This window comes from Ovis aries, chromosome 3 (genome assembly GCF_016772045.2).
Source record: "Ovis aries strain OAR_USU_Benz2616 breed Rambouillet chromosome 3, ARS-UI_Ramb_v3.0, whole genome shotgun sequence".
NCBI lineage: Eukaryota > Metazoa > Chordata > Mammalia > Artiodactyla > Bovidae > Ovis > Ovis aries.
Genome location: NC_056056.1, coordinates 199,899,770 through 199,923,115, shown reverse-complemented (window position 1 = coordinate 199,923,115; position 23,346 = coordinate 199,899,770). Strand labels below are relative to the sequence as shown.

Genomic DNA, 23,346 nt, shown 5'->3' with positions numbered 1-23,346 from the left:
AGGGGTGGGATGGGGCAGTAGGAGGTAGGCTCAAGAGGGAGGAGATAAATACACACACATACACACACACACACACACACACACACACACAGCTGATTCACTTTGTTGTACAGCAGAAACACAACATTGTAAAGCAATTATATTGCAATTAAAACAAAAATTATGGTCCACCTACATCTGAAGTGATAATCAGCCTTGATTCCAGAGAAAAGAAAGGCCAGAAGAAAGAAGAGGCCAAAGTAAGCCAAGAAATCCAACCACATTCCCCACGAAACAAACACAAAAGAGACAAATCAGATATCCCTTCCTAAACAGACACAGATATCTATAATATGCTGTATCCTTGGAAAGGTAAAATATACCAAAGAATAATTTCTTGAGCTCAGCATTTCTTTGAGGAAGGTTTAGATATACGCTGGAAAAGGAAAACAATAAGTTTACTTTACTAAGAGTATAAAAAGGTAAAATTCTATTACCTCTAAAATATCATCCTTTTGAACTGAGAGCTCACTGTTGTTTCTTGCCACAAAGTCATACTTGGATTTGGCGTATTTCTTGGGTTGTAGATCATAATTTCTACAAAAAGAAAGAAAAAACATGATCACCCTGCTAGCTTTTCCTAAGAAAAACAAAAGTAAAATGCTAAGGCAAGCCAATTTCTACCAGAAACCATTTGGACAAGTTATTTAGATAGTAGTTATTTGATTATATCTTATAGAATACGAGAACTAAAATAAACTTTGGCGATTTTACCATTAAAATGAACAAACTATGGTCAGGGTAAAAATAAATAATGCAAAATCACAAAGCTAGTTAGTGCAAAGCCAAATCTAGAATGCAAATCTTTGAATTCTTTGTCCATTAAATCCAATATCCAAAGTATTGGATATTGTTTTGTAAACCAACATTTGTACCATGGAAGGGCCAGGATAATGATCAATGTTACCATGTGTCATAAAATTAAGAGAGACTGGTGATAATTTCCAATTGTGGTAATTTAAATTATATGTTGATTTCACTGATTCAAGCAATGACTTCAATTCAAAAACCAAATATCTATGAAAACATTATGACTAAGTGTTAATTTTTAGGAAATCTTTGTCTTGTTATCTATATTGCAAAGGAAGGTATGGATTAAGTACAAGACAAATAACACCTCTTAATTTGTTAGTTAATTTACTATAAACTTATTTTAAGAGTAAGAATATGTATATTTTTAAAAAGCTTTATTTTGTATTGGGGTACAGCTGATTAACAATGTTATGTAAAAAACAAAAACAGCATTATATATAGTTTTAGGTGCCCAGCAAAGGTACTCAAGACATAAATATACATGTATCCATTTTCCCTCAAACTCCCCTCCTATCCAGGCTGCCACATAGCATTGAGCCGAGTTCCATGTGCTATACAGTAGGTTATTGTTGGTTATCTGTTTTAAATATAGCAGTGTGTACATGTCCATCCCAAATTCCCCAACTATCAAGAACATGTATATTTTTTAAAAGGAAACTTTCTTTAAAAACCAAACAGTTCCTTTAATCATTAAATGACAACAAATTTAACAACGTAATTTTAAAATGCTTTTATATAATATAATAAAACCAGACATATCAACAGTATACTAATATTTTCATTGCAATAATGAAATAATAACTTTATTTTAAAATTAATTTTACTCCCTAATCTTCTCCTCTATTTACATTCCCACGTTTCCTCATATATTTCTGTCAGAGAAAAAGCCGGTAGGAACTAAAGATGCTTGGTCTTTCTTCCCCTGTGAAGTGGCCATTCAGCTTGTTGCCCACCTAGATCGTCTGTAATATCGAGTCACAGTGGGGGCTGCAGGACAGTCTTTGCTATTTTGTACGTCTTAGAAGTAACTGCCAGCATGCATTTACAAAGTGCTTTAGAATTTACACATCTTCACGGTTTATAGTTTCTTGCCCTCTATAGATTAAACATGGGTAAGACACTGACCATAGTCATCAATCTGAGAATCACACTTTGCAATTTTTTAGATGTACCAATGCTTCTTAAGAGATCTAGCATGTATCAAAATGTATGGTCTCTGTTTCTGATTTGCAGTAATAGATACACACCTGATACAGGGTCTGCACATAGAGATACACCCCTGATACAGAGTCTGCACATAGACATACACCCCTGATACAGAGTCTGCACATAGACATACACCCCTGATACAGAGTCTGCACATAGACATACACCCCTGATACAGAGTCTGCACATAGAGGTACACCCCTGATACAGAGTCTGCACATAGACATACACCCCTGATACAGAGTCTGCACACAGAGATACACACCTGATACAGAGTCTGCACATAGACATACACCCCTGATACACAGTCTGCACATAGACATACACCCCTGATACAGAGCCTGCACATAGAGGTACACACCTGATACAGAGTCTGCACACAGACATACACCCCTGATACAGAGTCTGCACATAGACATACACCCCTGATACAGAGTATGCATATAGAGATACACCCCTGATATAGAGCAGACACAGAGAAGGTAATGATATGAGACTTCTAAAAAAAGCCACAAATTGCTTTTGAATAGCAGCAAACTATAATCCCTCAAAGGTGTGGGCTCTGAATTCAAAAAGTGCTTTCCCTAAATGGCACTATAATTTCAATGAAGAGTGAATATACTTCATATGGTATTTACTGCATTTCTGGCATATAGTAAGAGTTTAATAATAATTATAAAAAAACAAACTCCAAATCTCTGTATTATATTTCAGACCAGAAAACTTTCAGTTTTTGTAAGAATGATGACAAATTTTCTTAGCAACATCAATGATCCAGGTGTCTATTAACTATTCAGCTTCTGTTAATAATAAACCCAGCTGAGAGAGACTGGACCCCTGAAGATAACTGAGATATTCAATTTACTCCTTTAAAAAATTCTTTCTCTGGCTAAATATTGACAGTTTTAAGGTCTCTATGCTTGAATATCCCTTCACTAATGGAATTTCCTTCACTAATCTGAAATAATTTCTAGAATCATCACAGCTAAGACAGAAAAAAAAAAGAAAAAGGATAATATTAGGATGAGGAACAAGTTACTCAAGAAGAATTTCAATGATATAATTTTTAAACTTCAAAACTGATTTTCACCTGTATCTACTAAAAATTGAATCTATAATTAAAACTTCTTTCATAAGTTGACATTTTCAAAATGTATTACTCATTGCTGACTTTTCTTTGTACTCAATTTAATATGATACTAGTGCCCTTAGAATAATAACTGTATAATTTCCATATCATTTTACTCAAGTATTACCTCTGTTATCACTCCCGGCAAAAATAAAATTTTAACCCCACCTTGTCTAGATTCTAGTAAGGAAAAATATATACTGAAATTAAGGGTGTCTAACACTCATAGTAAGAGATGCTTTGAGATAGGAAAGTACTGGGGCCAGCTCTCTACCCCACTTCATCTGAATGATCATTCTCCTACACCTTTGTTATCACTGTTTCACCTTTTCCTTTCTCTTATGTACATGGGTTATCTCCATATAAGCCTCACATACAGTTTACATTGGAAATAAGATGGAAAAAGTGAACCTATTTCAATGCAATTTGTTTCTTTCTCATCTTAATTCTCCATTTTTGCCTATACTGAATTTTTTGAGAGAGTAAACATGGGAAAATAAATGAAGTATGAAACTGAAAAGTAAAAATGAAATACAGAATGAAATGGTAAAATGGTAAATAAGGCATTGATTCTATTTAAATATTCAGTTTATATTTAGTTTAAGTACTTTAAACCTATCTAAAGGAGGGTTTGTTTGTTTTTGCTGGGAGAGACAAAGATAGAAATTATTTCCTTTAAAAGTTACAGAGCTGGAAAGATCCTTAGAGACCATCTGGTACACACTAGAGTTTCAAAACAATTCTTAATTCACAGATTCTGTCAGAAGCATCTTTTAAAACATGGAAAGTCATCCAATGGCATTTGTGTTGTTAGAATTATAGATTGGAGACCTTGCTCACCAAAGCCAGTGCTACAAAGGAGCAGCTGAAACTTTAACAAATAATTACTAGATGGGAAGTTTAAAGAAGTAGTGAACAATGCAGACACTGGCACCTCTATCTGTGTTAAGCCAGAGATAATCATCTACAGCTCTCCAAATCAGGCCAATGAAAACTTACCTATCTACATGGCGAAGAGGAGTTGGCTTAAAAGCAACAGCAGCCTCCCCTTGGTCCGAATGGGGCCCTCTTCCATAAATGTTATTGAATGCCGTATACCCATCAGCTGAAGGATACTCTGATGCACTGGAGTGCTGAAAGACAAAGCAGGGAAGGTTAAAAAATCACCACAACTGTTTGCATGAGCACTGGCATCCGTTAGCAAGAACCAACCATCTACTACACTGTGATCAACTTCATTTTCAAGCGATTGACTCTTATTACGTGTTAATGTATATGAAATGGAAGGGTGATACATTTTTGGCAAAGGCCTACTTATGATAAAAAAAAGGTAATCAATGCAAAGACTAAATCTTAATTCCAGAAATAACCAGGTATAAAAACAAGAAATTCTTTCCTCTGTGTGAGTGGCTCAGTCGTGTCTGACTCTTTGTGACCTCATGGACTGTAGCCTCTCAGGCTCCTCTGCCCATGGAATTTTCCAGGTAAGAATACTGGAGTCGGTTGCCATTTCCTATTCCGGGGGATCTTCCCCACCCAGGGATCAAATCCACATCTCTTGTATCGCTCGCATTGGCAGGTGGATACTTTACCACTGAGCCACCTGGGAAGCCTTCTTTTCTCTGAAATTTCAATAATAGGTGATTTTGGTATTAGGCAGACTTTAACAGCTTGTATTAAAAAAAACTGGTTGAAAAACAACAATAATAAAACTCTTAATCTTTGCTTTGTATGTTTAAGAAACAAACCTTTAATACCCTACCAAAGGAAATACTACTGCAAGAAAATCCTCTGAACTCTACATATTAAAATTATAATACTCTCTCTTTATTCTTAATTTTAAATGTACATGGACACTATGTTTTTCTTAAAAATGGCAGCACTATTATCAGATTTACTATTAACAGAAACACAGAAAAACATTGATCTTGACAGCCAATAGTACAGGATAAGAAAATGCTGAAGTCATTTCTTTTTGCAGTTAACACAATTAACACAGTTAACAGACGTGAGCCTACTGGGCTACTAAAAGGGAGAATCATTATCTATGGGTCCCATTAAGCAGCATAGCTTTAAAGATATGGCAAAAAAAAAAAAAAAAAAAGGCAAACAAAAAAGCTCATCTAAGGATTCTTGTATTGTTTCCTTATATACAATGAATTGTGATAGCTAGTTCCAAGTGGCATCAGTGGTAAAGAACCTGCCTGCCCACCTTGCGGGCTACAACGGTCCATAGGGTCACAAAGAGACAGACACGACTGAAGTGACTTAGCAGACATGCACGCACGTGGTAACTGTACAACAGACCCTAAAGCATTAGAATTCCTTGGCTATTTCAACTGCTTATGGATTCACTGGGACAAAATATTTGAAACTGGGAATGTTTCAGAAAAGTTTTGAATGCATGTTTACTATAGTTAATTCTAGAGACTAAGTTGGCAGGCATAGGGCTAAGTTCATCCACAGACAGAGGAGGTGAAGATGTCTCCAATGGACTGCTGCTGATGTCAAAATGCCCATTTCATGTAACTCCTGTGGAATATTTACCAGGATGCTGCACTTAACATACAAATACAGATAAATAATTTTTACTATTTGAATACCTTAGCTTAAACCATCAACAGAGTGAAAAGGCAGTCTGTGAGATGGGGCAAATCATGTATCTGACCATGTATCCAAAATATATAAATAACTTAACTCAATAGCAAAAAGCAAACAATCCAATTAGGAAATGGGCAGAGGAATTGGATAAACATTTCTCCAAAGACATACAAATGGTCAATAGACATATTATGTAAAGGTGTTCAACATCACTGATCATCCTGAAAAAGGGTATCAAAACCACACTGAGATATCATGTCACACCTGATAACAGCTATTGTCAAAAAGATAAAGGATAACAAGCATTGGTAAGGATGTGGAGAAAAGGGAACCCTTTCGCACTATTAGTGGGAATGAAAATTGGTTCAGCCAGTATGGAAAACAGTTATGAAAGTTTCTCAAAAAACTAAAATAGAACTTTCATATGATTCAGCAGTCCCACTACTGAGTATAATCTTGAAGAAGATGAAAATAGGAATTCAAAGAGAATTCTGAACCTCAAAATTCACTGCAGCATTATTCATGATAACCAAGATATGGAAAGAACCTATGAGTCCACTACAGATGAGTGGATAAGGACGATGCAGTATGCGTGAATATACAATGGGCTATTATTTGGTCATGTAAAGGAAGAGAATCCTGCCATCGTGACAACATGGATAAACCTTGAAGGCATTATGGTAAATGAAATAAGCCAGGCAGAGAAAGACAAACACCACTTGATATATGTGGTGTGTAAAAAAGAAAATAATCAAGTTCATAGAAACAGAGAGTAAAAAAGTGGTTGCCAGGCTTGCGGGGGTGGGAGAAATAGGGAGAGGTTGGTAAAAGGGTATAGACTTTCAGCCATAAATAAATAAGGTCTGAGGATCTAATGTAAAATGCAGGGACTACAGTGCATAACATTATATAATTAAAACTTGCTAAAAGAGTAGAACATAAATGTTCTCAACAACAGATAAATATGTGAGGCGATGGGTGTGTTAACTAACTAGATGGAGGGCAGGGAATCCTTTCACAATGTATACCTACATCGAATCACAATGAAGTAGACTTTAAAAAGCTTATATTTTTATTTGTTGATTACACTTCTATGAAACTCTAAGTAAAAAATAAAGAACAAATGGCTTAATTTAATTGTGTATCACATCCGTAGGAGCGAGCACAGGCACTAGATGATCAGGCCATCTTTATTAAACGCTATTGTGAAGGGAAGAGTTGAAGAAACAAGAACCACCCACACCTTCTGCCTGGCTCTGAACATGACAGTGTGGTCAGATGGTATGAAATCACTGGTTTTGAGAATAACTGGGAATATTAGCAGGGAGGAAAGAAATGATGACAACTGACTAACTGTGATGACTATACAACGTAGTTTAGGCGGCTGCTGGTTTTGAGGAAAGAGAGTATCGTCACCCATATTTGCCACTCCTCATCACCTATGCCTTTCAATTCAAAACAAAATCACCAGATCCTGAATCACCCAAGTCTTGTCCTGAATGCATCTACTATAGTTGCACTAAAGTATAATAAAATCTCTCTTCTGGGGATGATTGCATTTTCTGCATTGTTAAATCACCATTACTTTAGCCTCCTTTCCAACAAAATTTTAAGGCATAAAATCCCCAAGAACTGCTAGCAGGTGCTTTTCAGTTCCTTTTTTTTTCAAATGTCTGAATAAGTGCTCAAGCCATAAAATGGAAAATAGTTTACCGTGGGAAAATGATAACTCATTACAAGGAAGAATTCTCAATAATTCTTGTAAAGATACTTATTCACTGAGAGTAGACAAACTTTTATACTGGAAGCCAGGACATATTACTCTCTCTTTAAATACACAAATTGAAAGACAACTCACAAAAGTGAATTTCTGAGGCATTCATTATTAAATGGATAAATTTCCTTCTTTAAGGTCTGAGGACTGTAAGCAAGAAATTTCATGATTTGAAAATACTCAGCTGTAACTATAGCAACAGCAAGTGTATCATAATTTCATGATTGATTACATTTTTTTTCCTCTAGAAAAGTCACCCTTTATGAGGAGGGAAAATTCACTGTGATGAGGTCTGAACTATAAAATACAGCTAGGGACATATGTCTGCTAACCAGGGCCAAGAACTGTGAAGTCATCTTTTTAATCACGCAATTAGAGGGAAAGGCAATTACAGAATTCACCCCGACCATTATCTGCAGCCAGAGAAAAAACAGAGTAGAAAAAGATTATTTTCAGAGTAGTATATTTGCTTTATTTGCAAAATTTCAGAATTTAACCATTCTTTTATAACACTATGGCTATTGTCCAAAGAACTGATTTTAAGAAATTTAATTTATATAAATGCTTCTCCCTAAAAATGAGGATTTACTTTGATTTGCTATTTCATTCCTTGATATCAAAGTTGCCACACTGTAAATACCCACAGGGATCTGAGAAAATTAAGAAATTCAATAAAGGAAATGAACAGGACTTTGAGGAGGATCTACTCATGAATTTTGTCTTTCTCCTTCCAACTAGACCTCATTTGTCTAACTCCTCGGGTTCCAATCATGCTATTTGATTTGGTTCCACTTTAAATGGTGTTTAATTTGCTGTCACAGAAAAACTCATTTTTAAGGAATGTGAAGAGATAACATACCCAATTTGAATCCCTCGATCTGCTCTCCCCATAAATTAGTCTAAAGCCTACCAAAGATCATAAAAGAAGCAATAAATTTTACGATCTCCTCAGGGTGTAATAGTGGTGTAAGTCATCATTTGGACCTAGGACTCGAGTCCAGGAGAAGCTCTGGCCTTCTAGCCAGGCTGATAGGACTTGGGAAAGCTTAGTATGAAGCAAAAAAAGTAAAAGAAAGAAAGAAATGAGGCATTCAGGAAAGAGCAGCTTGGAACAGGCTTAGAGGTCCTGGGTCCAAGGGGACTGTCTTGAGGGTCTGATGATGGAAGAGGAACATAGGAAAAATGAGCCCAGCAGCAGCGAGGCAATTTCCTGATAAGCAGAGAAAGTACAGAGTCCAAAAGATGGGATCATCAGGGCTCAAGAGCTCTGGCATGAAGGGCAGGGAGGAGAGCCAGCAGGCTGTGAGGTGTGATACTGGCTGGGTTCAGGCTTCACAGGGAAACAGAGCAACTGTCACCATGACAACGAGGTGAGAGGTAACTGAGAGCGTCAGGACATCTAGTCACTAAGTCGAGAACAATCTTCAGGTCAATAAAGTGAGAATTCACAATCAGAATTACATGAGAATGCACAGATCACTGCACCTCCCTCAAAGGATGATGCCAAGGACGTCCCTGGTGGCTCAGTAGACAAGAATCCGCCTGCTTGCCAGTGCAGGGGACACCACTTTGATGCTTGGTCTGGGAAGATCCCACATGCAGCAGGGCAACTAAGCCCCTGTGCCACAACTATTGAACCCTCCCGCCTCAACTGCTGAAGCCGGTGCCCCACAACAAGAGAAGCCACCGCGATGAGAAGCCCCTATAATGCACTGAAGGGCAGCCCCCGCTCACCACCACTAGAGAAAGTCTGCATAAAGCATTAAAGACCCAGTGCAGCCAAAAATAAACATTTTTTTTTTAATAGATGATGCTGAAAGACTACCTCTGTGGATAATCTCTTTGTTTCTTGCTTGCGATGATGTTCTGCTGCGTTTGCCACAGACTCATTCAGTTGATAGAGATCTGGCTCCACTGACGATCCCATGAAGTTCAGCATCGGCGGCTCCCAACCACTGCGGAACCGAGGGACGTACGGTGGAATAAACTGTTCTTTTGGCCACTCTGCTCTGCAGGAGGACATTAAGACAAGTGAACAATCTTAAGAACTTAAGAAATGCTTCTATGCTCAAAATGACCTTCAGTAAGGCTGGCCACACACACACAAAAAAAACGAAAACAACAACCAAAACAATTCACACCTAGCCTGCCCTCTTTCCATCTAAACAGAGAACCTTACACATTTACGCTTATATTTAAAGGTGATACGTGAAAGGAAGGCCGAGTTCTACTTCATGATCTGCTGCCACTACATTGCCTTAATGCTCCATCAACTCAACTTTTAACATGGATATAGGTCTTTGACAATTTCAGGAAAGAATGCAAAGCTAGAAGTGTGATGAGTACTTAGTGCATAAGGTTCTCCAAGCATCTAAAGCAGTTTCTGATCTTCATCTTCTTCTTCATTCCCCTCCCATCACCATGATACTTTCTGATATACATTTTTCAAAAGAGAAACAGCAGACAACATTCTTAAGGCTCATGACTTTTTAAGTTATGAAGTCTCCTAAAATGAAGCAGGTTACCGATTTTATATATTAAATGGATCAGCTAGATTTGCATCAGTAAAATCAAGTGAGGGCTATCTGTAATAAAATCATGATCCATTCATTACTTAATAACTCTGAGACTTATTCCTGCAAGCTCCTAATCACGTAAGAACCACAAAAACAACTAAATGGGAGAGACATTATTAAATTCGGCTAAAATATGTTGTTTATGTTTCACACGATTTAATTCTTCAGGTTATATTTCTACTATGATGAAGTGAGCTATCATTCAGATTGTTATGTACCTTTATGATTCTTTTTTATCTTTATGAGTTTTAAAGTCAGCATATTAATTTCCTAATACTCTAAATAATCAGGATAGGAAATGACCATTTTCTCATGTCAAAAGCTAACAATATGAGTTCCTTTTGATGTCGTTTTCCTGCTGCTGCTACTGCCGCTAAGTCACTTCAGTCGTGTCCGACTCTGTGCGACCCCAGAGACGGCAGCCCACCAGGCTCCCCCGTCCCTGGGATTCTCCAGGCAAGGACGCTGGAGTGGGTTGCCATTTCCTTCTCCAATGCATGAAAGTGAAAGTGAAAGTGAAGTCGCTCAGTCGTGTCCAACTCTTAGCGACCCCATGGACTGCAGCCTACCAGGTTCCTCCGTCTATGGGATTTTCCAGGCAAGAGTACTGGAGTGGGATGCCATTGCTAGTAGTCATTAATTTTCTCATTTTGAGGTAGGACCCAAGACAAAGAAACTAAAAAGCCTAGACTATTTTAATACTATGAGATCTGATAAATTGAATAAAGTTTACGGAAAAAAGCGAAAAGATCTCTACCTATGCTTACCATAAAATCATAATCTACATAAATCTAATAGATTTAAGAAACCTACTTAACCAGTTTTTACATAGTATGAGATATACAATACATTCTGTATTAATAAATTAATATGCATGAATAAATTTAGATAATATTTTCAATATAAAAGCAGCAACAGCAATGCTCTTTAAGAATCTTCTGCTTGGTAAACCACTCCACGTGTAAAGTACATTCCAACACAGGCAGTTGCCAAAGTCCAAAATATAAATGGGAATGGTTTATATATATTTCAATAGAAAAAAGGAGAAAAAGATATGAATTGGTCAATTACTTTTAGGCTAGCTTAAAAGCCTTAGGAAGACAAACTGCCAAGTGATCGTATGAATGATTTACTCCACGCAGTGAGATTAATACAAAGATTGGAATAAATGAGGAGAGAAGACAGTATTTAATCCCATATAATGAAATGAGAAATATTTATAAAACTTGCTTGGCCCAGCAAACTTGAATCCTGCTATTGTTAATGATTACTTTTCCACAGTCACCTTACTGACAAAACATAATTGTAAAATCATTCCCTCTTCTCTTCCGTGTCCACCACCACAGTTCTTATCTCAGGGAGTGCTGACTAATAAGGAGCCTCTACAATTGCGTTATTGTCCCAAGGGTCCTCATGCCTTGGGTGAATTTTGAGCACGTCATTACTAGCGTTAATGACCAGACTGCCGTTTTAAAGGTGTGGCTGTGTGTGTGTGTGTCACACTCCTACTCACAAAGCTACTGGTTCTCCTCAGCATTGCACTGGGAGCCTTCAGAGCGCAGCCTTGCTTATCTCTGTACACCTCGTTCGCCACCATTCTTCCACTCCCTGTTCTCCACAATCCTCTACAACTCAAAGTCTATACTCCAGCTAATTTCACATTCATATTCCATTCTCTTGACTGCTTGCTTCATGCCTTCATTCATGCCACTCTCTCAACTGGACAGGCCCTTTCCCTGCTACATGTTTGTGGAAACCCTACTAAGCCTGTTGAAAGGCACCTAAGCAAAATAACTATGAACATCTACTCCAGGGCCAGACTGCCTAGGTTTGCAGCCTAGCTCTGTCATTTATGAGTTGTATGGCTTTGGAAAAATTCCTTAATCTCTCTTTGCCTTAGTTTCCTCACCTGTAAAACAGGCATAATACAGGGACCTATGTACAGTGCATGGTAGGGTGCCTAACAAACACTATATGTATACATATGATTATACGCATGCACCTACTGGGGTTATCATCTGATGATTTTAAATGCCAGCCCTTCTTTGGAAGTTCCCCTGGAGAAAGGAATGACCATCCACTGTAGCATTCTTTCCTGGAGAATGGCATGGACAGAGGAGCCTGGTAGGCTACAGAGTCCGCGGGGTCATGAAGAGTCGGACGTGACTGAACATGACCAACACATGGCTTCTTTGAAAGTTAATTGCTTTCCTCTCCAAACCGTCTTCCTGACAGCTCCATCTTGCCAAGTGACAGTTTTAATGAGTTTCTCCTGGGACTCATCATGCCTTACACGTCTATCTTCTCCAGCTTTTTAAGAATTTAGGCCTTCTCATCTACAACATCTACTCCTTCAAACATAGAAGGTTTTAATGAAATATCTCACTAGATTTGTGTACTAAACAAACAACACTTAAAAGTTATTATAGGTGTGCTGTCCTCAGTCACTCAGTCCTGTTTGACTCTTTGTGATCCCATGGACTGTAGCCCACCGAGCTCCTCTGTCCATGGAATTCTCCAGGCCAGAACACTGGAGTGCGTAGCCATTCACTTCTCCAGAGCATCTTCCCAACCCAGGGATCGAACCCAGGTCTCCCACATGGCAGGCGGATTCTTTACCATCTGAGCCACCAGGGAAGCCCTAGTAAATGTGCTGTGCTTTAAAAAAAGGTATTATAGGTATTCGATGCTAAACACGCATGTATGTTTACCTGGTTTTCATCCAAGAGTCTCCCAGTGACATCCACAGCTGCCTCTCATCAGCACTGACTGTGTAATTTAAGAAATCGATGGTGTCCTTCGTCAGTAGGGGGCTGAGCACTGAACCAGCCAGCTCAGGACCTCCTGTTGCCTGCACCACCTAAAGTGGCAACAAATCACTTTTTAGCAAGAAGATGATGATTATATGTACATTTTCAAAATGTGTAGATTAAAAAAAAAAACAACATAAAAAAACAAGTGATCTTTATACATTCCAATTAAATCTTGATCCAGATCAATTTGCCCAGCCCAATGGTGACTAATAATTTAAAATGAAAAGTTAATAGTTTAACAATTTTCACAGTATCTGTCTATTGGCTTCACATGACTGTACATTCCCTGGAAAATATTCATAGTTACCCTGAGAATTCTTAGTCAGATGGTTTAACTATTGCTGTCTTTATATATATATATATATATCTTTACTGGAAAATCTATTATGCCAAACTTGAGAAATACAGTTCTCGAAATGAATACACTAGGGAGAAACAAGGCTTGAGTTAACAGTCTATGACTGTGCCTATAAAGACATAGAAAAATAAAGGCATCCAGAGGGAAAGGTGAGAGAAGGAGGAGAAATGGTCCTCTGAATCTATGGTATTGCTTCCCAGAATTTAATTCAAGGAAATGCCCTGATATAAAATAGATAACTTCATGATTAGCAAATGCGAATAAACAGGTGCAGCTCTCTGATAAGCAAAATGATGATAAGTAGATGTCTGAAATCTGCTCCAGTGTTACTTCTAAGGGGCTGTTTCCTGGCTAAAGAATGGTAATCTCCTAGAGCAGAAACCAGAGCCCTTTTATAAAAATCTCACCTTCCTGGAGATATGGCACAAGAATAAAGGGATCTTTTTTCTAATGGCGCCAGACCAAAAGTCAGTTTCTCTCCAGTCATCCTGGTGTGCTGAGCCTGCCACGCTGTTTTATGTCTGTGTCTCTACACATACTGGTTCCCAGCACCTCCAGAAGGCGCTTCCTCATCATTTTAGAACTCTGCTTGGGTCCCACCTCCTCTGAGAAGCCCTTCCTAACCCTACAGTGTAACTCTGATGCACCCTGGGGCCTGCAAGCATGCATATCAGTCACACATTTCACTGTAACATGGACTTTTTTTTTTTCACTTCTCCTCCCTTGAGAACATGGACCAAAGTTTATCTGACTTTGAACTACAGAAGACACAAGGTTAGGGGAATGAATGAGAATACATGAAAGAAAAGATGAAGGATAAGGGAGGTAGGCAGACTCTTATTTGAGAACAAAACCTACCGTGACAGCCTGGCACAGGGATTTTTAAACTTCCAAGCCCTAGAACCTCTAATAAATACACAGCAATGACTAAGAGGGAAAGTAAGTAAGTAAAGAAACACTAAAATCTTTGGTTTAGCAGTGGGAATAGGAAAGGGACCAAAAGAAAGTAAATAAAGGCATGGGCCAAAGTCCCCTCTTGAGAATGTAAGTAGGCATGTGGGCACATGTTTGTGCTGTGGGTTTGCTTGTATGGAAATGCTGAGGACACAGGGAGGTACCCATGAAGTCTTATGGTTTAATCAAATGTCTTTGTTTAAATCGGAGATAACTGCTTTACAGTGTTATGATATCTTCTGCTATACAACAAAGTGAACATGTATATATATATATCCCCTCCCTTCTAGCCTCACTCCCACCCAAACCCCATCCCACCCCTCTAGGTCACCAGAGAGCACTGGGCTGAGCTCCCTGCGCCATACAGCAAGTTCCCTACTAGCTATCTATTGTACACATGGTAACTCACAAGGTTTAAAACCACAGAATTTTGTCTGGCTGGTAGCAGGCACTGAATAAATGTACCTATCCACTTCTCTTGTCTAAATAAAATGTGACTAAATATGTGACTCAGTAGGCAGTACCCTGAATGAAGCAACTGAAGTGTTACGTTTGGGAGACCATTAATAAGGAGTCATTTTTGAGAAATGAAAATATAAAATAAATCAGTGTTTTCAGATGCATAGCCTGATTACAAAGAACTAATTTTCGTATGTTAGGGAAACCAGTCCCATTATTTTATAGTTCTATTCTGTCTAATGTCTAGATACCTACTTATGATCTGTGAAAGACTGTGAACAGAATGAAAGGAGGTGGCAAAATTGCTTTCTAAACAATACTTCCTAACACTCGAACTAAGAGAGTTTTAAATGTGTTGAAGAAAAAAGAATACAAATTTTGCTAATGAGCTAGAATCAGTTTCTTTGCATATGGAGCCTTGATCCAATTTTTTAAAGTGCTTAAAAAGCAAGAATTATTCAACAATAACTAGGCAAGTAGAAATCAGATGCTCTATTTATAGCAACAACATAGGGACACATTCATAAATTATTGATGTAGCCTTGAACTTTCATCTTCCATCTTGCTTATCGCAAGGTAGTTCTGAAATTCATGTTGATGAGGTTACTTAATTTCCTATGTTTGTAAAACAGTATTCATTTCAGATTCTACTTCAGGTCTTGTCTAGCTACCCTTGGGGAAAGAAAAATGAGGTGTATTCCTTTTTGTTACCTGGATTCTTTTTCTTATTTTTTCTGATATTCAAGCAAAACCTATGAGAAATGCTTGAATTTGCTCCATTTTTTATAAAGAATGAAGAACTCAGTGGCCATGGTCTTCATATGCTCTAAATCAAATTAGTGAAATTTATCTGCTTCATAGTTACCATTCTTACCCTTTAAAAAAAAGATCACAGAAATAACACACAGAGCAGTCACATACCACTAACAATTATCATTATTGCTATTGTCATTCTAAAAAGCAATCATTTGCTCTTTTTATAGGATGAACCATTCAAAACCACTCCATCAAACAGAAAACCATCCTTCTAGAGGTATTTAAAAGAAAGAGATTCTGTCTTCTCGCTCCCTCACTTGCCCTCCCCACAAAAAGAGGAATGACACCAAATGTGTGGTCTTATACTGTATCTTAGAAAAGAGTGATTTGTAGCCCAGTCTCTTTTGGGATCTGTACGAAAAGCTAACAACTGTTCCACCTGCTTTCTGTCGCCATGCTTTTCTTAAATCCCAGTGCTTTTGTTTGTGCCCTCAATTATTTCAGCTAAATTTCTTAGCTGTCCAAGAAGACAAGACAGCGGTACACGTTAGCTTGGAAAACCCGCTATTACACAGTTTGTAAATATAAGAAAGAGAAAATGGGAAGGAAAGTATATTACTGTACCTATTTCATTAAACGTATAAGAAAAGACTATACCTGGATATGCAAAATCTAGAAGATGAAAATGTGTATCTTGGATCCCGGCCTACGACACAAATGGTATACCCTTTTGCTGGATAAAGTCATGGAAATATCCGGCTTCTTCATAAAGTGACTGTTCCCAATGTACCATTTTATTAGCTTCAAAAATTACACCTTATATAAAAATATGCTTTTTACAAAAATACAGGAAGGGGGGTTTTCTGCAGGAAACCTGTGTTATGAACACATTACTATACCTGGCATGTATGGGCCTTCAAAGACTGCTAACTATCCCCTAGTATCCATTCTCTCCTTCCTTCTAAAAAGAGAAGCCCCTACATTTTAGATGGACTCATAGCTGCTCCGCTGGAGATGCCATGCTTCTGGTGTTAGGCATGGCCATATGAGTAAGTCCACACCATTTGGATAATGCCAGTAACTGTTTAAGCTCAGTCACCTTCTTAAAGTTATTTTTCTTTGTCATTGTATGGCTGTTATTAGGACACAGAGATAAGTTAGCTTCCACAATAGAAATGCCCTAGCATGAGTATCTCAATTCTTCCTCTTGCAAACATTTTCTTCATTTGGCTTCTAGAATACCTACTATGATACTCCTGTTTTTCTTCTCCTGATTTCCTGTTTATTCTCACTTTTTTTGCTGATTCTTCTCACTCTCTTATCACTGAAACTACCTAAGGCTCCATCACCCCTTCTTTTTATTTATCATCATTTTCTTGGTGGCACCATCCAAATTCATGGCCTTGTATGCAGAGGATATTCACAGTTATAACTCTAGCCTGATTTCTCCATGGAATCCCAGATTCATACATTCAACTACCAATTCAAATTTCTCCATCTGGACATAACTCACTTTTGACATTATCTAAAGAATATTCCTTCAGTTCAGTTCAGTCGCTCAGTCATGTCCAACTCTTTGCGACCCCATGAATTGCAGCACACCAGGCCTCCCTGTCCAGCACCAACTCCCGGAGTTTACTCAGATTCACTGACATTCACTGACATCCATCGAGTCAGTGATGCCATCTAGCCATCTCATCCTCGGTCGTCCCCTTCTCCTCCTGCCCCTAATCCCTCCCCAGCATCAGAGTCTTTTCCAATGAGTCAACTCTTTGCATGAGGGGGCCAAAGTACTGGAGTTTCAGCTTTAGCATCATTCCTTCCAAAGAAATCCCAGGGCTGATCTCCTTCAGAATGGACTGGTTGGATCTCCTTGCAGTCCAAGGGACTCTCAAGAGTCTTTTCCAACAGTACAGTTCAAAAGCATCAATTCTTTGGCACTCAGCCTTCTTCAGGGTCCAACTCTCACATCCATATATGACTACTGGAAAAACCAGAGCCTTGATTAGATGGACCTTAGTCAGCAAAGTAATGTCTCTGCTTTTGAATATACTGTCTAGGTTGGTCATAACATTTCTTCCAAGGAGTAAGCGTCTTTTAATTTCATGGCTGCAGTCACCATCTGCAGTGATTTTCAGTTCAGTTCAGTCACTCAGTCATGTCCGACTCTTTGCGACCCCCTGAATCGCAGCACGCCAGACCTCCCTGTCCATCACCATCTCCTGGAGTTCACTCAGACTCACGTCCATCGAGAAGTGATTTTAGAGCCCCAAAAAATAAAGTCTGACACTGTTTCCACTGTGTCCCCATCTATTTCCCATGAAGTGATGGGACCAGATGCCATGATCTTCATTTTCTGAATGTTGAGCTTTAAGCCAACTTTTTCGCTCTCCTCTTTCACTTTCATCAAGAGGCTTTTAGCTCCTCTTCACTTTCTGCCATAAGGGTGGTGTCATCTGCATATCTGAGCTTATTGATATTTCTCCTGGCAATCTTGATTCCAGCTTGTGTTTCTTCCAGTCCAGCGTTTCTCATGATGTACTCTGCATAGAAGTTAAATAAGCAGGGTGACAATATACAGCCTTGACGTTCTCCTTTTCCTATTTGGAACCAGTCTGTTGTTCCATGTCCAGTTCTAACTGTTGCTTCCTGACCTGCATACAGATTTCTCAAGAGGCAGGTCAGGTGGTCTGGTATTCCCATCTCTTGAAGAATTTTCCACAGTTTATTGTGATCCACACAGTCAAAGGCTTTGGCATAGTCAATAAAACAGAAATAGATGTTTTTCTGGAACTCTTTGCTTTTTTGATGATCCAGCGGATGTTGGCAATTTGATTTCTGGTTCTTCTGCCTTTTCTAAAACCAGCTTGAACATCAGGAAGTTCACGGTTCACATATTGCTGAAGCCTAGCTTGGAGAATTTTGAGCATTACTTTACAAGCATGTGAGATGAGTGCAATTGTGCGGTAGTTTGAGCATTCTTTGGCATTGCCTTTCTTTGGGATTGGAATGAAAACTGACCTTTTCCAGTCCTGTGGTCACTGCTGAGTTTTCCAAATTTGCTGGCATGTTGAGTGCAGCACTTTCACAGCATCATCTTTCAGGATTTGAAATAGCTCAACTGGAATGCCATCACCTCCACTTACCTCCTGCCAAAAACCCATTTTACTCACAGTCTTCTCCATCTCAGTTAATAATTAGTACATCCTTCCAGTCTCAAGCCAGAACTATGGAGAAATCTTGGAGTCTTACACAACAGTTACAATCTGCCAGCAACTCCTGTTGCTTCTGTTTAATAACAAGAATTACACTTCTCACCACCTCCAATGTTAGTTACTTGGTCGCAACTACATAATCTCCCATCAAGAATTTTTCCAGGGCCACCTCAGTCCCTTCTTCCCTCAAATTTCTAAACACTGTAGCCAAAGCAATCCTTTTCTGCTGTAAACCCTCCAAAAGCGTCAAAGGTTTCACAATCATCAGTGAAGACCAATAGGATATGTCCTCCTGTTTGCTGACCTTATCTCCCTCTAGTTGAGCTCCCTTTTATTCCATTCAAGTGACAATAACTATTTCTTCCAAGAACAGGAGTTACATGTTACCGTCTCGGAGCATCAACATTAGCTGTTTTCTGCCTGGGAAGTCTCTTCCTTCAGAAATCCACATGACTCATTTCTTACTTCATTTCCTCAAATGATACTTTTTCAGTGAGTCATTCCCTTAAACAACCCTATTCAAAAAAGTGTAATACTTCATAACACACACACACATACATGGCACTCCCTGTCTCCTCCTCTGTATTTTTTCCACACAGGATTTGAGTAAATTATTTATACATTTTTCAGATTATTGGCTGCCACTACATAATACAACATAAGTTCCAATATGAATTTATGTGTTTTATGGTCCAAAAGGATACATGCACCCCAATGTTCATCGCAGCACTGTTTGTAACAGCCAAGACATGGAAGCAACCTGAACACCCACTGACAGAGGACTGGATGAAAAAGATGTGTAACATATATACCATGGGAATTTAGTAAGAATGGAATAATGCCATGTGCAACAACATGGGTGGACCTACAGATTATCATTCTGAGTGAAGTCAAAGAAGAAATATTGTATTACATCCCTTAAACCTGGAATCTAAAAGGAAATGATACAAATGAACTTCTTTAAAATAGAAACAGACTCACAGACTTAGAGAATGAACCTATGGTTGCTAGGAGAGAAGAGAAGGAGGAAGGGATAGTTAGGGAGTTTGGGAGGGACATGTACACATTGCTATATTTAAAATGAATAACAACAAGGACCTACTGTATAGCACAGGGAACCCTGCTCAAGGTTATGTGGCAGGCTGGATGGGAGGGGAGTTGGGGGAGAAGGGATACACATGTGGGTATGACTGAGCCCCTTTGTTGTCCACTTGAAACTATCACAACATTGTTAATTGGCTGTATTCCAATACAAAATTAAAAGGTTAAAAAAAGAATTTATGTGTTTTGTTTCTGCTGAGCTACCAATAATGCCAAGCATATAAAGTGAAAGTGAAGTCGTGTCTGATTCTTTGCGACCCCGTGGACTGTAGGCTACCAGCCTCTTCCGTCCATGGGATTTCCAAGGCAAGAATACTGGAGTGGGTTGCCATTTCCTTCTCCAGGGGATCTTCCCGACCCAAGGATTGAACTTGGGTCTCCCGCATTGCAGGCAGACGCTTTAACGTCTGAGCCACCAGGGAAGCCCACAGCATGTAGCAGGCTCCCAATTAATATTTGCTGAATAAATAAATGAATGAACAAGTGATTGAATCAGATGCAGCTCAGGAGATGGAGGAAGACCTCAGAGAAAGAAATCTGGATCTCTGGGTAACTTCATAGAGCAAAGCTATTTGTCAGCACTGGACTCCTCATGCCTAGCCTGTTTTGAGAGAAATAAAACTTTCTACATTGTTCAAGTCATTTACGTTGTATACTAGTATATACAAAAACACTGGCATTCAAAAAATTTTCTTTTTTCTCATTTTCTTAGTTCTGTCAAAGACATCAGTTTCCTCAGCTAATAAATTAAGAGTTTGAACTAGGCAATTTCTAAGTTTCTTTTCAGTTCAGTTCAGTTGCTCAGTCCTGTCTGACTCTTTGTGAACCCATGAACCGCAGCACGCCAGGCCTCCCTGTCCATCACCAACTCCCGGAGTTTACCCAAACTCTTGTCCACTGAGTCAGTGATGCCTTCCAACCATCTCATCCTCTGTCTTACCCTTCTCCTGCCCTCGATCTTTCCCAGCATCAGGGTCTTTTCAAATGAGTCAACTCTTCACATGAGGTGACCAAAGTATTGGAGTTTCAGCTTCAACATCAGTCCTTCCAATGAATATTCAGGACTTATTTCCTTTAGGATGGACTGGTTGGATCTCCTTGCAGTCCAAAGGACTCTCAAGAGTCTTCTCCAACACCACAGTTCAAAAACATCAATTCTTTGGCGCTCAGCCTTCTTTATAGTCCATCTCTCACATCCATACATGACTACTGGAAAAACCATAGCCTTGACTAGACGGATCTTTGTTGACAAAGTAATGTCTCTGTTTTTTAATATGCTGTCTAGGTTGGTCAAAACTTTCCTTCCAAGGAGTAACCATCTTTTAATTTCATGACTGCAATCACCATCTGCAGTGATTTTAGAGCCCCCAAAAGTAAAGTCAGCCACTGATTCTACTGTTTCCCCATCTATTTGCCATAAAGTGGTAGGACCGGATGCCATGATCTTCGTTTTCTGAATGTTGAGCTTTAAGCCAACTTTTTCACTCTCCTCTTTTACTTTCATCAAGAGGTTCTTTAGTTCTTCTTTTAAGCTTTCAAATTTCACATCATCTATGTCTACAAGAGACGCCAAAAAAATCGTACCCAAGCAAGGCAAGGAAGAAAAACTATCAAGATAATCTAGACAGATATGTGGGCTTGATAAAATGCTAAGAAGAATTACTTTCTGAAATTAACAAAATCTTACCATATTTAATGGAGTAAATAAAAAATGAACCAAATCTGCAGCACTAGGATTCTGGATGTGAGATTTCAATTTGGCCTGTAAGATTAAAAAAGCAGGCAAACACATTACTACAATGTAATCAGGCCAAAGACAGACATTCGAAAAGGTTCAACACAGACTCAAAAGAAGAGGTTTTGCTACTAGTTTCACCTTCGGAATCTCAATTAGCAAGCACTGAATTAGATTAGGAGAACTTCATTTTAAAAATTAGAGTCATCCTTTTTTGATCAAGTGTCTTAAATGTATAAGTTTTACAATCTGCTACTCTAATTAAAGGCAAATAAAAACACACAAAAAAATCTACAATAACAGTTTAATCTCTTAATTTGATCAGGTATATCCTGGCTAGACTCTGATCTCTTCCATTTGTTGCTTCAAATAGTACACAAATAAATTTCACTTACCAGAAGGTTAAATCCATGTTTAAACTTTTGGAAACAGTCCACAAATGCATCAGGAGGTGGAGGTTTTGCCCGCAGTGTTAAAACGCCCTCTAAAGAATTAAATAGGAGAAGGGGGTAGATGAGGGCAAAGTTCCAAGAAAACTTATTCAATGAAAAGAAAACACATTTATGTTTGTAAAGTTTGATGATCACATCAGATATCATGCTACCTAGTTACCTTCCCACTTCTCATGGACTGACTGTAACAAATTAAGATGACTCAACCTTTGAAATGGATTACCGTACCCTTAGGCACTATCAGATTACTTATCAGGTTCCATAAATTTATACTGCAGCCCTTCTACATGCTAATCATTGTGTTTATCACTGTGAAGACTATAAAAATGTGTAAGCTGTGTAAGTTATACATCCTACTCCTAAGGCCCTAAAAATCCATAGACGATATGAATCAGATAAGTAATAGAGATGTGTCAACTGAGGCTACAAAGAGACTACCGATGAGGAAATGTATACTTAAGGATATGTCCTGGGAAAAGCAGTTTTTAGATGGGATTTGGAAAGTCTTTTCCAGGGCAGTTTGGTAAGAAAAACATCACGGTTGAATAAAAGCAGCATTAGCAAAAACATGGAAAAAGGAAACAGTCTCTACGTGAAACAACAAACAGAAAAGCAAAGACACATGAGAATGGAAAAGTAGATCAAGGTGAGACTGTTAATGACCTTGACCGCCAGGGTGAGGAGTTTGAGTTACATAAAGCAATAGAACATGGGATTAACAAGCTTTTCAGCAGAAAAAGTAAAGTAACTGCCTTACAGCTTTAAGAAGAATGTCTTCACAAAGCGGAAGACTAGCTTGAAGGTTGCTTAGAAAGCTGGGTAAAAAAATGAGGTACCTTGAAGCAGCTGCTGGATATGAAACTGAAAAGGGAAAAAAACTTTATACAAGAGAGGCTGAAAAAATAAAATCAATGTTGGTTATAAACTAAAGTATAGACTCACAAAAAAACTATGGTTCTGAATTTGGATGACCAAGAAGATGGCATACCCTTTGTAAAGAGTACAAGAGCAGCAAGTACATGAGAAAGCAATAATACTGAATTTCAGAATATATGAAGTATATCCACATACACACTTCTAGAAGACAGGTCTACTGTCATATGCTTACGATGTAGATAGAGCTAGAGAAAGATGTGGAAGTCATGTGTAATGGAGAGAATATTCATTCTTCTCATATATTTCCATCTATACCATTTTGTGACAAAATTATAATTTTATATATCTTGAGGTCACTTTAAATAACTGAACTACAGCATATGTAAAAACTGCTTGAAGGTGACCTGAACATACTGTTTGGAGTTTTGTGATAAAAAATTAAAATCCACTGACATTTTTAACTATTTTAATGAGCAGAGTCAATCCTTT

At 38.4% G+C, this 23,346-nt stretch overlaps 1 protein-coding gene across 20 annotated transcripts in view; it reads right to left on the bottom strand.

Annotated features, from left to right (window-relative positions):
• Positions 1-23,346, bottom strand: part of EPS8 (epidermal growth factor receptor pathway substrate 8) — a 213,212-nt gene that overhangs the window by 24,107 nt on the left and 165,759 nt on the right. For all 20 annotated transcript variants that reach the window (XM_060413377.1, XM_060413375.1, XM_060413379.1 and 17 more), the window contains 6 exons: positions 21,925-22,013; positions 21,482-21,556; positions 12,850-12,998; positions 9,388-9,571; positions 4,187-4,320; positions 477-576 (listed from right to left, as the gene is read on the bottom strand). In XM_060413377.1, the coding sequence (XP_060269360.1) occupies positions 477-576; positions 4,187-4,320; positions 9,388-9,571; positions 12,850-12,998; positions 21,482-21,556; positions 21,925-22,013 (731 nt within the window). The remainder of the gene's footprint in view (positions 1-476; positions 577-4,186; positions 4,321-9,387; positions 9,572-12,849; positions 12,999-21,481; positions 21,557-21,924; positions 22,014-23,346) is intronic.